The 12,820-nt window shown below is 55.6% G+C and overlaps 1 protein-coding gene across 5 annotated transcripts in view; it reads right to left on the reverse strand.

The window, feature by feature from the left end:
• The window catches only part of ESRRB (estrogen related receptor beta), a 171,724-nt gene that overhangs the window by 100,167 nt on the left and 58,737 nt on the right, over positions 1–12,820 (reverse strand). The window contains exon 1 of one of the 5 annotated variants that reach the window (XM_055131474.1): positions 10,966–11,243. The exons of 2 other annotated variants lie outside the window; for them this stretch is intronic. In XM_055131474.1, coding sequence (XP_054987449.1) covers positions 10,966–11,015 — 50 coding nt within the window. In that variant the 5' untranslated portion in view covers positions 11,016–11,243. Of the gene's footprint in view, positions 1–10,503; positions 10,607–10,961; positions 11,244–12,820 lie in introns of those variants that run through there. 2 more of the 5 variants (XM_055131476.1, XM_055131477.1) reach the window with 2 other exon arrangements.

The raw sequence follows: 12,820 nt of genomic DNA on the forward strand, positions 1-12,820 counted from the left end.
GCTGGTTCCTCACTGGTGAGCCCAGCTCAACTCATGTTCCCCGCTGGCTTTGTTTCCGGCTGAGCCCCTCATCTTCTACTGCCTAACACTCAACTGGGTGGTCTTCCTGAGTCTGCCCTGTCCTCTGCAGGAATGCAGGGACAGACGCCGCTGCCGCCTCCACGGCACAGCCCTAGGTAGCTGCCAACTGCCTGCTTCTTGATACAAGCCGTCCAGCTCCCTCCTCCAGTTTTCCAGAAAGACCCAGCTCACCCTGCTCCTTCCTAGAGCAAAACGCATTAGCTCTGGGCACTGTGTTAGGAGACTTCACCCCGGCAGGTTAATCTGCCTGACTGCAACAGCCACGTTCCCGGATGCTGGGAACGACTTGTGCCTACGAACTTCTCAGGACAGGCTCAAGCTCACATTCACAAACACCGGCAAACAGTTCAGGGTGGTCATGTGAGAAACTGCACACATCCCTGCAAAGAGGAGATCCAAAACTTCAACTACCAAATTTCGAAAATGCGCCTGTCAAGGTGGCTGGCTGGGGACACGGGACTGTGGGGGAGGTGGGGGTGGGCCCCTGGGGCCCTGGGGGAGGGAAAAGGATACACTGTGTTTAAAACCCAACTACGAATAACTTTGTAAATCATTCAATCAATTTTTAACTAAAGACATAATCATTCTCTTGAGCTTCATCAAAAGTAGAAAAAAAAACTGCTTCTTAATTACATTAACTTAAATAAACACCCATGGGTGGGGTAGCCAGATTTAGCAACCAATTCACAGGCATCCCTACACATAATAATAATAATAATAATAATAATAATAATAATAATAATAATTTTTAAAAGATTGTTTATGTAAGATCTAAATTTAACTGTTCTTACTGAGCAGCTCTTATCCCAAAGGGTCTAAGGATTCATTCTAAGGATATTTCCTGTCCATCACCCGGGTCCCAAATGGGAATTCTCTTCTCTAATCCTCTTGTGTTACATATGGAAACCCGTTGATCGCATTAAACAGAGATAACAGTTCAAGCACCCTGATTTCACTGCACTCTCCCGGGAAGGTGCTTCCAAGGAATGAAAAATAACTTCTACAAGTAAGGCGCTACAATTAATAATAACATAGACTATTTAAGAAACACTTCCTATGTGCGGTTCCTTGTGAATGCCCCGTTTAAACTTGGCTCAAACCGTGGGAGGCAAGCAGTTAACCTTAGTGGAAACTAGAGTATCCCCAAGTTTGGAAAGGCTGTCAATTTCTGGTCAGTTTCACCTGGGAAACAAAGGGGCTGGGAAACTAACAGTTGGACTCAGCCTGGGCTTTTAGCAAAAGGGCTGATTCCTAAGGCACCCAGGGGTGGCTATTTGGGTTGTGGGCCATTTCGACAGCAAGTTCCCTTCATTTCCTGGGAAAAATCACTGACTTAGAGAACTGGGCTGCTAGAGAGAAGAGGCGAGATCTCCAGCACCATCTTTTTATTTATTCTTTTTATTTATTTATTTATTTATTTACTGTCTTCAGCCCGTTGACCTCAGTGATCAGAAAGATGTTACACCTCCAGGTAACAAACTGCTTGTTTGCTGTGAAGGAGGCAGGCTCCAACCCACCCTGGCACTCCCAGGACAATGAATTACAGATCCAAATGTTCTAAGGAAAAAAAAAAGGGGGAGAAAAAAAAAAACACCCTTTCCTCCTAATCCTTCTTAAACTCAACAAGACTGATTGGTTTTTATTATTCATGAATTAATTTTTCACTCGGGGTCCAACAAGGGAATTGAAGCTATAACGTTTCTCACTGCGAGGGGCAGCGCATCTAGAGCTGGGTAGCACCGCCACGCTCTTCTGGGTGTCCTTCGCGGGGGGGGGGGGTGTTGTATGTTTTAACAAAATCAGTTAATAATCAATGAGCGAACCTAAACCTTAATGTTTGGCTTGGTTTTGAGAGGCAAAAGTGAGTAAGACCGTGATAAGAATATTAAAGTAGAAAGAAAGGAAAAAAAAAACCCAATCCTGGGACCCTGGCCACTTGGATGCCTCTGACTCCTGTGTCCAAATCACATACCCAGAAGGGGGAGGACAGGGAGGAAGTGACCAAAGCAGTGCCTGTAATGACCGGCGGGGCTGGGAGTCCGTGCCAAGAGTTCCAAGAGGTCAGGGGCCCCTGAGGGGTCTGTTCCCAGGTGTCCCCCTCACCTTGGGAGAACAGATTGAGGTGAGCAGGCGTGTGGGGACACCCTCTCTGTGAAGCCGAAGCACCCAGGAAAGGGTCAAAGGTAGCAAGGGGCCGGCATTCTTTTCACGTCTTTTTTCCAGCTCTTCACCTGTCCCCCGTCCCAAACCCCTTGTCCTCTGTCTGCCTTTGGTCTGCAAACCTCCTGCCGAAGGACCAAGGAAGGTGAGGGGGGCCTGGGAGCGGTGGCCTGGCACGGGCCTCAGAAGCAGGGGACCGAGGGGTCCCTACACGGCCACCCTTGCCTTGACAAGAGACGTTTCCATTTCCTAGTTCAAAGGCAACAACACCGCCCCACATTCCTCGGGCCGGCCGTGTGGCTGGCACCGCGTTCTCCTCTGCCCTTCCGTTCGGATCCAGGGAACAGGCAGTTTTAGTTCCTGGAGGAACGCAGACGTGCAAACCTGGAACCTCTGCACATGTGCAGTGAGTGGGCAGGAAGACACTGGTGGTGGTGGAGGGGTGGGGGGTTGTGGGGTTGGGATGGGGTGGGGGAGGACGAGACAGCAAGCCTTACTCAGTGCTAATAAAATCTGCTTAGGAGAGTCGCTTTGTGCTTTGGGGGAAGCAAACGCCGTAAGCTGTTCTTCCCGTTGCTATAATTATTACCACCATCGCGACATTGCTATTATTTCTGCGAAAGCGGTGTTCTCTCTGGCCAAAGCTTGTTAGTGCGACTGCTTAGGCAGACAGTGCCAACACACCCCAGAGATAAATGACAAAGAGTCAGGGCGAAGGGAAGCGGGTAAGTGCCGCCTGCTGCACGCCCGCCGAAGAGGTACTCGGCCATCAAAGGGAATGTTTTCTGTTGATCGATTAGGAGGGCAAAAACAAAAGCACAGACCAGCTCAATTACGCTGCCTCCTGACGATGCCAACCCCAGATGAAGGAAGGCGCACGGGAGATGAGAAGGGAGAACGCGGAAGGGAAGGAACTTTATTGCTTCTGCGGACCTCCAGCCCCTATCAGCTTCCATCCCTCCCACCACAGACAACCCCCCCCCAAATCCACCCGTCAACAGGGGCTTTTCACCCTCATTCCCACCCCCACCCGGGAGCAGGTAACCCAGAGGGATGGAGTGGGGCACACTGCAGGCTGAATTGGAACAGGGGCCACCAAGGGCATTTGCTTTGGGACTTAATTCGTAAACGACGCTCAGTCCCTCAAGACCACTCGAACACACCCACAACTCACATTTGTATGTGCCCGTCTCTGCCTCTTCCCAAACAGAGACAGGGGGGTGTGGGAAACTGAGCCCACACAATCAAAGGGGGATTAACACACAAAAGTAAAATGAGAACAAGCTGGAGTGAAAATAGTGTCTTTGTGGGGCAGAGTGGAGACAAAGGGAAAAATTTTTTTTGTTGGTTCTGGGGCTGTACCCAGGATGCTCAGAGGTTACTCCTGGCTCTGTTACTCAAGAATAATTCCTAGCAGTGCTCGGGGGTGGGAACCATACGGGATGCCGGGGATCAAACCTGAGCCAGCCAAGTGCAAGATAAGCAAGCGTCCTACCTGCTGTACTATTATTGCCCTGGCCCCGACAAAGGAAAATACTAACTCTGAAAACATAAGGAATCTCACAAACCACCATCCTTTATTTTCTCCTCCCTCTATCAGATTTCCTTGTTCTCTGCCCTTCGAATCAGGTGTACACGAAAAAGCCAGTGTTACTCAAAAGGCTTTTTTTCCAGGTGTCTTCTAAAAATAAAAATAATACCGAAAAACATACGTCTAGTACATGTAACACAAAATTTTAAAACGATAGAATGAAATAAACAAGAAACAAATTCATTAACTCGAGCTCCTGGGGTAAGCAGGAGCCAGACAAGTTAAACTGCTGCATTAGCATTTGGGGTTCCCGGGCTCAGTTCTGTAGACGGGAAAGCTTGCCTCTGAACTGGGCACACCGTGTCCTGGGAGTTTTCACTGATATTTCAGGCAACACTGCTGGCAGGAGACTATAAGGACCACGAGAGGACCCTAATACAGTTTTAAATGAGCATTGATCACATCTGAAGCCAGAAGATAAAAAACAAAACCTTGTCGGAGTTTGTTTAACTGCCTTCTGACCTCTGGATGAAATGACATTGAGGAATAAAATAGCATTATTCAGAAAACCGCTCCCGGAAAAGGCTCAATCCCGGGAACTCTGAACCACTCTATTGAATAGAACAGGGCAGGGATGGAGAAGGGACAGAAGGAAGAGAAGGTGGTGGTGGTGTGTGTGTTGGGGGGGGCGGGGGGGCCCCTTTTTTGAAAGTAAAATGTAGTAATTTTATAAAATAGCGAAATGGAGGTTTACAAAAATTCTATACCTCCAACCCTCAGGAAAACGTTGGGGTTTATTTTAACTCAGCCTCTGCAATCAGCACATTTATCAGGTTTTTCCATCAGGTCTGATTCTACACTCTGAGTCCCCGGGGCTGGTACTGGAGCAATCTGCCGTGAGTAAACACCTGCCCCTTTAAACTTCAGTGTCACTGGTTGTTACCCAGGGACCGAGTGGGACCTGGAACAGAGCTGCCGAAGGCTGGCTGAGTGTGGCCATCTGTTATCCCGGAGCAGGGCAACGTGGGGAAGGACCCTCATGCCCCCAGCACTACCCAGGCCAAAACTCTGCAGAGAGCCCTTTCAGAAAAATCCAACTCCTTCCTGCAAACCCCCGGCCCTCTCACCCCTGGAAACACCCAATCCAGGGGGCTCCCCAGGGAAAGTGGTCACAGCCAGCGCTTTGTCCAAGGGGTTCAGCAGGCGGGGGCCGGGGCTGTGCTTGGGCCACAGAGCCCCCATCCCTGTGTCCACCCACCCCAGCACGCACAGACGGCAACCCCACCTGCCGCTCTCCGAGGAATGGGTGCTGCGTTGGAGGTTTCGGGGTTCGGGTCTCTGTTCTCCAACAGGGCGTCACCCACAACAGGAGAGGGCCAGATGCCCCCTTCAGTCCTGGCTCAGAGGTCAAGGGGCTGTGAGATCCTTTCTGTTCTAATCCCGAACACAGTGCCCAAGTACACGGCCCATTCAAGTTCATTGGCCGGGTGAGGCGGGGTGGGGGGACAGGCGAGGAGGACAGCACAGTCAGTGACCATGGGGGAGGGCCCCGCACTCCCCAGCCTGGGTGCTTGTCGTCTTTGGTTAGAAGGCTGATTCTGAAGAGGTCGTTTCTGCTCCCCCAAACTCACAGAGCTGTGCTCTGCCACAAGCCCAGTGGCACCCCCAGTGTTCACACAGCCCCCGAGAATGCCCGAGAGGGGGAAGTCACTCCCACATGCTGAGCTGTGGCCGTGCTCACGAGGCTCACCCCCGGGGGACACCCCCAAACCCACAGGCCAGCGTGGACCCAGAATCAGTAACACCCCCAAACCCACAGGCCAGCGTGGACCCAGAATCAGTGACACCCCCAAACCCACAGGCCAGCGCACACCCAGAATCAGTGACACCCCAAGCCCACAGGCCAGCACGCACCCAGAATCAGTAACACCCCAAACCCACAGGCCAGCATGCATCCAGAATCAGTGACACCCCCAAACCCACAGGCCAGCACGCACCCAGAATCAGTGACACCCCCAAACTCACAGGCCAGTGAGCACCCAGAATCTTCCATGTGGCCGGGGGAGGGAGGAAAGGCCCCTGAGGAACAGCTTCACAGGGTCACACTGTCACACTGTCACAGAAGCAGGGGGCACTGGCCCAGTAGCCTAGGGAAGAAGGGACAGCCTCGGGGGACCTCCTGGTCATTGCGAGGATAGCCCCTCAAAGGAAGGGGTTTCGGCCCGTACCTCACTGCCCAGGACCGCGCTGCCATTAACAATGAAAGGTCAGCGGCCTCGGGAGAGGCCGGGGGCAGACTGGCTGGGGAGGGTTAATCTGCGGGCCACTTACAGAGGTCACTGGTGTGAGAGAAGTGAAGCTTCCTGTGCCCCAGAGCCCGGCTGCTAATTACATTTGCAATTATAAACTCGCCCTCCCTGGGGGAGCCTCCAGCCAGGCCGGGGGCAGCCTGTGTCCAGGGGCCCCAGGCCACCCCTCTTCACACACTTAGACTCTCTCCCAAGGAATGCGAGGCCAGGCCAGAGGCTCCCGGAGGGCCCGGAGGGCCCAGGTCACCGCACTTGCAGTGCTGAACAACACCCTTGATTTATCACCAGAAATCAGCAAAGGGGCTCAAGGGCAAACCGGCAGGTGTGGACTCAGATTGGCTGGGCCTAAACCCACCCCAAGGGGTAGCCTTTCACACCCCCTGCATCATCTGTGGACCCCCAAGCCTCTAAAAAACACAGTCACTGCAGAACGCATCGGAGGGCACACAAGAAAAGGATGCTGGGGTCCCCGGGGCTGGGGTGGGGGGTAGGGGAAATGGTCCAGAGTGACAGTGACGGGCCTGGAAGACGGAAGCCCCCTGCAGAGTGGAGGGGGGGTTCTGGTTAGTTCCAGGCTGATCTGGGGAAGCAAGAGGAGCCTCGGAGGGTCTCACTGCCAGGGAAGGGTGGGCAGGGGCTGAGGTCGCCCACAGCTAGGAGAAGGCATGGGTCGGGGGTGGGGGGGTGGGCTTTAGCATGTGGGCTGCAATTTCCTTCAAAAAAAAAAGTGAATTCTGATCTAAATCTCTGTTCCTTCCCCTTCAAATGAGAACCCCCAAGAATATTCCTCGTGTCCAGGAAGCCGCAGACAGATCCCGGAGGCCCTGCACATCGGCCAGAACATCACCGTCTCCGAGTCTGCTCCCGAATTCTGCTCCTTGAACAGCCAGCACCAAGGGACCCCTCTTCGGGGGCAGCTCGGGATAGCTCTCGGCACCTCCGAAGGAAAGCCCCGTGCACAGTGCTCCGGGAGACGGCCCGGACCCATGAGTTTACATGATCTTTAAAAACCATGTGGCTACAGATTTCTGCCCCCCCACACACACGCCAGCAGGAACCGAGCTGCAGGATGGAGTTCGGGGGATCCCCAAGTTTGGCGGGGGGCCTTCCTGGAGGCAGGACTGTCCTGGCAGGCAGTTACTCCCCCTGCAGCCTTTCCCCGAAAGTCCCTGTGCCTCCCGTCTCTGGGACTAAATGGAATATTTATTGATTCCTCCCAGTCAATAGCATGAAAAGGTTCCTGTTTTGGTGGTGGTGGTGGGAGGGGAATCGGTTGTTCCTCCATGTATGCCTTTTCAAGAAACATCTTTTCACCGGCGCTAAGTACTGGTCAGAGAGAGAGCTGTTTCTAAAACAGGGGGAGTTGGGCGAAAGAGAATAAGCTTCCAGAGGAAATTTCCAGTTATCAGGATGTCACTGAGCCGGAAAGGGGCTTTCTGGGCACTGGGGCCCTCCATGCTGGCCTCCCAGTTTCCTCCTGGATTGCTGGGGGAGTGGGGGGTGCTGAACAAGCCCAGCCCCCTGACATCCCAACGGCTCCCCAGCAGCCCAGACCTCCTGAAGGGTGCACAGGGGCCCCCTGGAGTCCCTCCCCAGGAAAATCAAGACCCCCTCTCTTCACTGATTTAGTTCCAAACATACCATTAAAAATTAATTCCCCTCCTTTGTTTTTCTCTGGGCCAGTGGTTCTGAATTACCATGTGGCATTTTCCCCGCGTGTGAACCCACATATCTTACCTCTAGGACACTTTGTTCTTTGTTTCTTTAACATCAGCCAAAGTGGGCATCGGAAGGCAGAGGCAGCCCCCCCCACCCTCCAATAACCCCCAGGTTTTTACGCCAAGTGTCTTCGGCTGGCCGGGGCGGGGAGACGTTTGTACACAGACACCCGCCGGCCGGCCAGCCGGCACACTGACTCCCACTCCGGCTGATTATGTATGTACATAAAATATTGATTAGAAATGGTAATGGAGTCACCTACAGGATTGGCTACAGGAAAATGAAAATGAAGGACAGAAAGGTAGGAAGACACGGGTGTGGGTGGGTGGGTGCACCCGTGTGGGTGCATTTCTTGGTGTGTGTGTGTGTGTGTGTGTGTGTGTGTGTGTGTGTGTGTGCATTTCTCACCTGGGAAAGTGTGAACACCAAAGCACCAAGATATGCTCTTGTTACCTTCGCATGTGAGAAAGGCTGGGAGCCCTTCCTAACCCGTCGGTGGTTAGTGTGCCCTTGGGTTTTCTCGGGGCTAGGAAGAGCAGCAGTGGGTAGCAACTGCGGACCAAGTAAGGAACCTACCGAGCCCTGCTCTCAGAAACCTCCCTACTAGAATGATGCATCCATCATCCCGGTCCTTCCAAAGCCTTGAGAGCTGCTTGTGAAGAAGTGAGGTGGGGGTGGGGGTATGATCAGAACGATACACCCCCCTCTCATTCACTTCCCCGCCCCCTTCGCACACACACACACACACACACACACACACACACACACACACACCATCAGCATCTTGACCTCTGGAAGCCCTTCCTGGGAAATTCTTGCCCCTGTACCAGAGCAGACACAGGTTTGCACACGAGTACACATATGTATGGGGCCATTGCCCAGCGCGGTCACGGGTTCCAAGGAGCACCTCACAGAGATTCCGAGTTCCGCTGTGGGGACTGCAAGTATCTTGCTGCTATTTTCCCTGTGCCTCTGGTATTGCTGCCTTTCCCTGAGCCTCGCTGAATGGGAGGCGAGTTCTCTGCAAGGAAGCCAGGGAGGGGAAGGCATCCACCCCGTCAGCTTTCCCTCACGAATGATTCCACTTGCACCCCACACACCCGGGCCTTCCACCTGCTCATTCCTTTCTGCCGCCCTCCTCCATTCCTGCCAATAGCGCCCACACCTCAGTGAACCCCCAACCTGCTAAGGCTCCCCCCTCCATGTTTCACTGCTTTCGGGGGTGCCCATAATCAGAGGCTCCTTCCTCTGAATTTGCACCCAGACCAGCTGTGACTTGAGCCAGAGAAGGTGAATACAGACACATGTGGAGCCCAGAGAAGGGACCGGAGCCTAAAGAATCAAAACACCGTTATTTGTCAGATGGGGTGACTTTGTGGAAGAAGCCCCACCAGCGGGGGGCCTGAATCCCCCTTCCCAGCCTCCCCGGGGCAGGCTGCTACTGGCTCGGGAGGGCACAGCGCCCTGCAGCACCGCTGCTACCGGCTCTGCATGCCGAGATTGGGCAACCTTTTCAAAGGAGGAAGAGCCACTTTCCAAGCCGATGGACGGCTGAATGCGTTTTGACTCATCAGCGCCCTTGTCCCAGGGCCCATCTTTTCACTTCCTACGTGCTACCTAAATTCTGGCTGAATCTAAAGGGGTCGTCTGCTCAAACTAGAACCCAAAAGGTCAGTGTGACAGCTGCAGACTCGGTCATCCACAAACTCCAAAGTTGCCTCCTCGGCCAGGCGCGGACCCACCGCCCCCCCAACCGGGGCTTGGAGTGGAGATCTGCTCGGCCATCCTCCCCTAACTGGACCCCCACCTTCCCCAGGATTTATTTTTAATGATCTCGTGGTGCTTTGAGGGAGGGGAGCGGTGCGGGGGGGGGGGGGAGAGAGAGAGAGAGAGAGAGAGAGAGAGAGAGAGAGAGAGAAGGACATTGGGGCGAACTGACTTGGGCGAATTTAGTTTGCTTCTGGAAAAAAAGAAAAGGAGCATCCAGACGCGCTCCAAGTTAAGCAGGTCCACAAGAACTTTGAAGTTGTCGTTTAATTCTGATTTTTAATTTTTAAAAACCTGCCGAGAGAGCCTCTCCGCACGCTCACACCCAGTGCCGGAGTATTACCACCGGCCCGGGGCGCTCAGGACGCTCGGCGCCCGAGGAAGCAAACACGCGGGGTGGGTCCCCGGGGTGCCCCTGAAGGTTTGCGGGAGGAATCGAGCGGGCAGCGGAGGTCCCCGCGGTGACCGGTCGGGACCCAGCAGCCCGGGCCGGGCCGGGCCGGGAGGGGACTCCCCGTTCTCACTTTTCCTCTCTGAGCGCTGAGCGCGCGACCCGGGCCGCGAATCGTGGTTCCTTGGAGTCGGGTCGCGCAGCTCCAGCTGCGCCCCGGCGGATCCGACCACCCCCGGGTCCCGCGGAGCCGGACAAAGCCGCCCCGGAGCAAGCAGGACATCGCTCTGATCGGTTCCGTGGGTCCCTCCAAATGCAGAGAACCAACTTTGCGTTTGCCTCGGCCCCTGCGACCGGACGGCAGTTCCCACACCTGGCGGAAAGCGCATCCCCCCCCCCCACCTGCCCGAGCACGCAGGGGTCCCCTCCCCCGTCCCCCGGCCGCCGGGTGCCACGTGCGCGCCCTCGGGACACCCCACCGGGTCCGCTGGACCAGGGCTGCGGTGTCCAGGATCTCCAGATTCCGCTCGACTTCGCTCCCTTACCGGGATCATTTTTCACGCCCAGTTTGGAAATGAGCGTCCAGGTCTGGGGCCCCCTGCGCCGCGCTCTCGGGACTTCTCGTGCCGTTCCCGCACCTGTTCTGACTTGCTCTTCTCGGAGTCCCAGAAAACTCCCAATATATATTTTTCTCCCCGTGCGGGAACAGTGGAGAGAAAGACCAGAGCGCACGCTCGAGCGCGGCTCTCCCCGGGAAAAGTCAGGGTTTGCCAAAGGCGGGTGGCGGGAGAAGTTGGAAACGCGGGAGAAAAAGCCCTAGAAAGTGTGTGTGCGCCTTCCCCCTTCCGACGTGGCCCGCAAAGCCCCGGGGGGGGGGGGTCCCCGCCACTTGCAGAGCTCCCAGAACTGCGACCCCCTTCCTCCTCCCCGAAACGGAGCGCGCGCGCGGGACAGGCGGAGACGCCCAGACCCACCCCACCCCCCGCCCCGGGGCGCGGAGCACCTACTGGTTGTGGTAGCCCAGGGGATCCGGGATGCAGAGTTCCGACACGTCCATCAGTCCCGTTGGAGCATTCCCACTTGGTGGAGAAAGAGGCGGCGGGCACCGGCGCCGAAGAGCGCGTGAAGGGCACGGGCGAGGTGCGCGCCGGGGCAGGGGCGCACGGGCAGGCGGCGGCGGGCCGGGCGGGAGGCCGGGGGCCGAGCGCGCCCAGCCCCGCGCGCCCACTCACGCACGCACCCGCAGCGGGCAGCGGGGACGGGCAGCCGCGGAGGCGGCGCGGGCACCCGAGACCTGGAGCCCACTAACCCTACTGTAGCTTTAAGGCAGCCAGACTGATGTATGGTTTGGCTCCTATTGGCTATCTCTCAGGGGCTGGACTTAAAGTGACAGACTCGAGCGGGGCGGGGGGAGGGGAGAGGGGGCGCGCCTGGGAGCCTTCAATGGAATCGGACGCGCACGCGGGGTCCCCACGTCCAGAGGAGTAGGAGGACTCAGGTGTTAGAACCGCAAGGGCTGCCCTCTTCTCCATTAGAGAGAGAGAGAGAGAGAGGAAAAAAAAAAACTGTCCACCTAGTGGGACTGGGGGTGGGGTGAAAGATTTGCAGCTTACAGAGCCTCCCCTCTGCCTTGACTGGCAGACCTCCAGGGTTCCCCCCTCCCCACCCCCCACCCACCCCCCGTCAAGCATTTGGGAAAGGGGTGGTTTTACATGTTTAAAAAATGAGTCATATTCCCCTGCCCTCTCACCAAGGACGAGAGGTCCGCCCCGGCCTTAGAAATTCACAGCCTCCCACGAGGAGCACCAAAGTGCCAAGGGTCATCCCAGAGAAAGGACAGAAAAGAAACAGACCCCCACCCTCCACCCTCCCGGTCCCCAACGCCCGCGCCGCGCGCTCGCTAGCGACAGTAGGTCCTGAACGATCTTCTGCAGAGAGTGTCTGGGCAGGGGGTCTGTAGAATGCTCCCCGGGTCGTAGAAAAAACGCCCCCCAGGGCGCAGCACCAGCAAACGCGAGCTGATTTGTGGTTAAAACAGGTGTTGTTAGAGCCACCAGCCTTCCTGCCACCTCCACTTGGAGGCAGCCCAGCAGACAGGGCTCTTCCACCTGACACCTGATTCCCGCCCCCCCCCCCCCCCGCCCCCCATTCCTATAAACTCTCCTGCCTCCTGGAACTCCCGACTTTGGGGTGGCACTGTCCCAGACTCAGCAATATGTCAACCCTCCTCTTTTTTTTTTTTTTTTCTGGAGCTCTTGGTCTTTTGAGATGTGCCAGCCACTGGGATAATAATCAATTTGATGATTCAAATGAGTGCGAGGCGGAAGGCAAGTCTAGAATTAGTTAAAGGAGGGAGGGAGGCCCCGAGGAAAGATTTCCCCTGTCCTCACCTTGTTCTCCTCTACACTGCGAAGACAATGAACAGTCGGGAAAAGCCATAATTTGATCATCAAAATCATGTCTGAATGGAGTGGAAGGGCAGGCGGCTTTCAAGCACCTCAGCAGTGAAAGCCCCGAGGGCCTGGGGATCCCTAGGAGGAGCCAGTGTGTGTGTGCGCGCGAGGGGGTGGGTGAGGGGGTGCTTGGGAGTGGGCAGCCAGCGGGAGGACCACAGATGATACTTGACTTGGATAAATGGAGGCGCGTGCGGGCTGGGAGGCAGAGCTGAGATTTTTCATCGGTGCTGAAGTGGGGGAGCGCGTGGGCTTTTCCGGGCACAGGGCTCAGGGAGCATCTCATAGAGATGGATGAAGATGTCTGGACTGTCACTAGACACCCCCCTCCCGCCCACACACACACACACACACACACACACACTCATATACTCACACACACACACTCACACACACTCACACACATATA

The sequence above is a fragment of the Sorex araneus genome, chromosome 3 (genome assembly GCF_027595985.1).
Source record: "Sorex araneus isolate mSorAra2 chromosome 3, mSorAra2.pri, whole genome shotgun sequence".
Classification (NCBI taxonomy): Eukaryota; Metazoa; Chordata; class Mammalia; order Eulipotyphla; family Soricidae; genus Sorex; species Sorex araneus.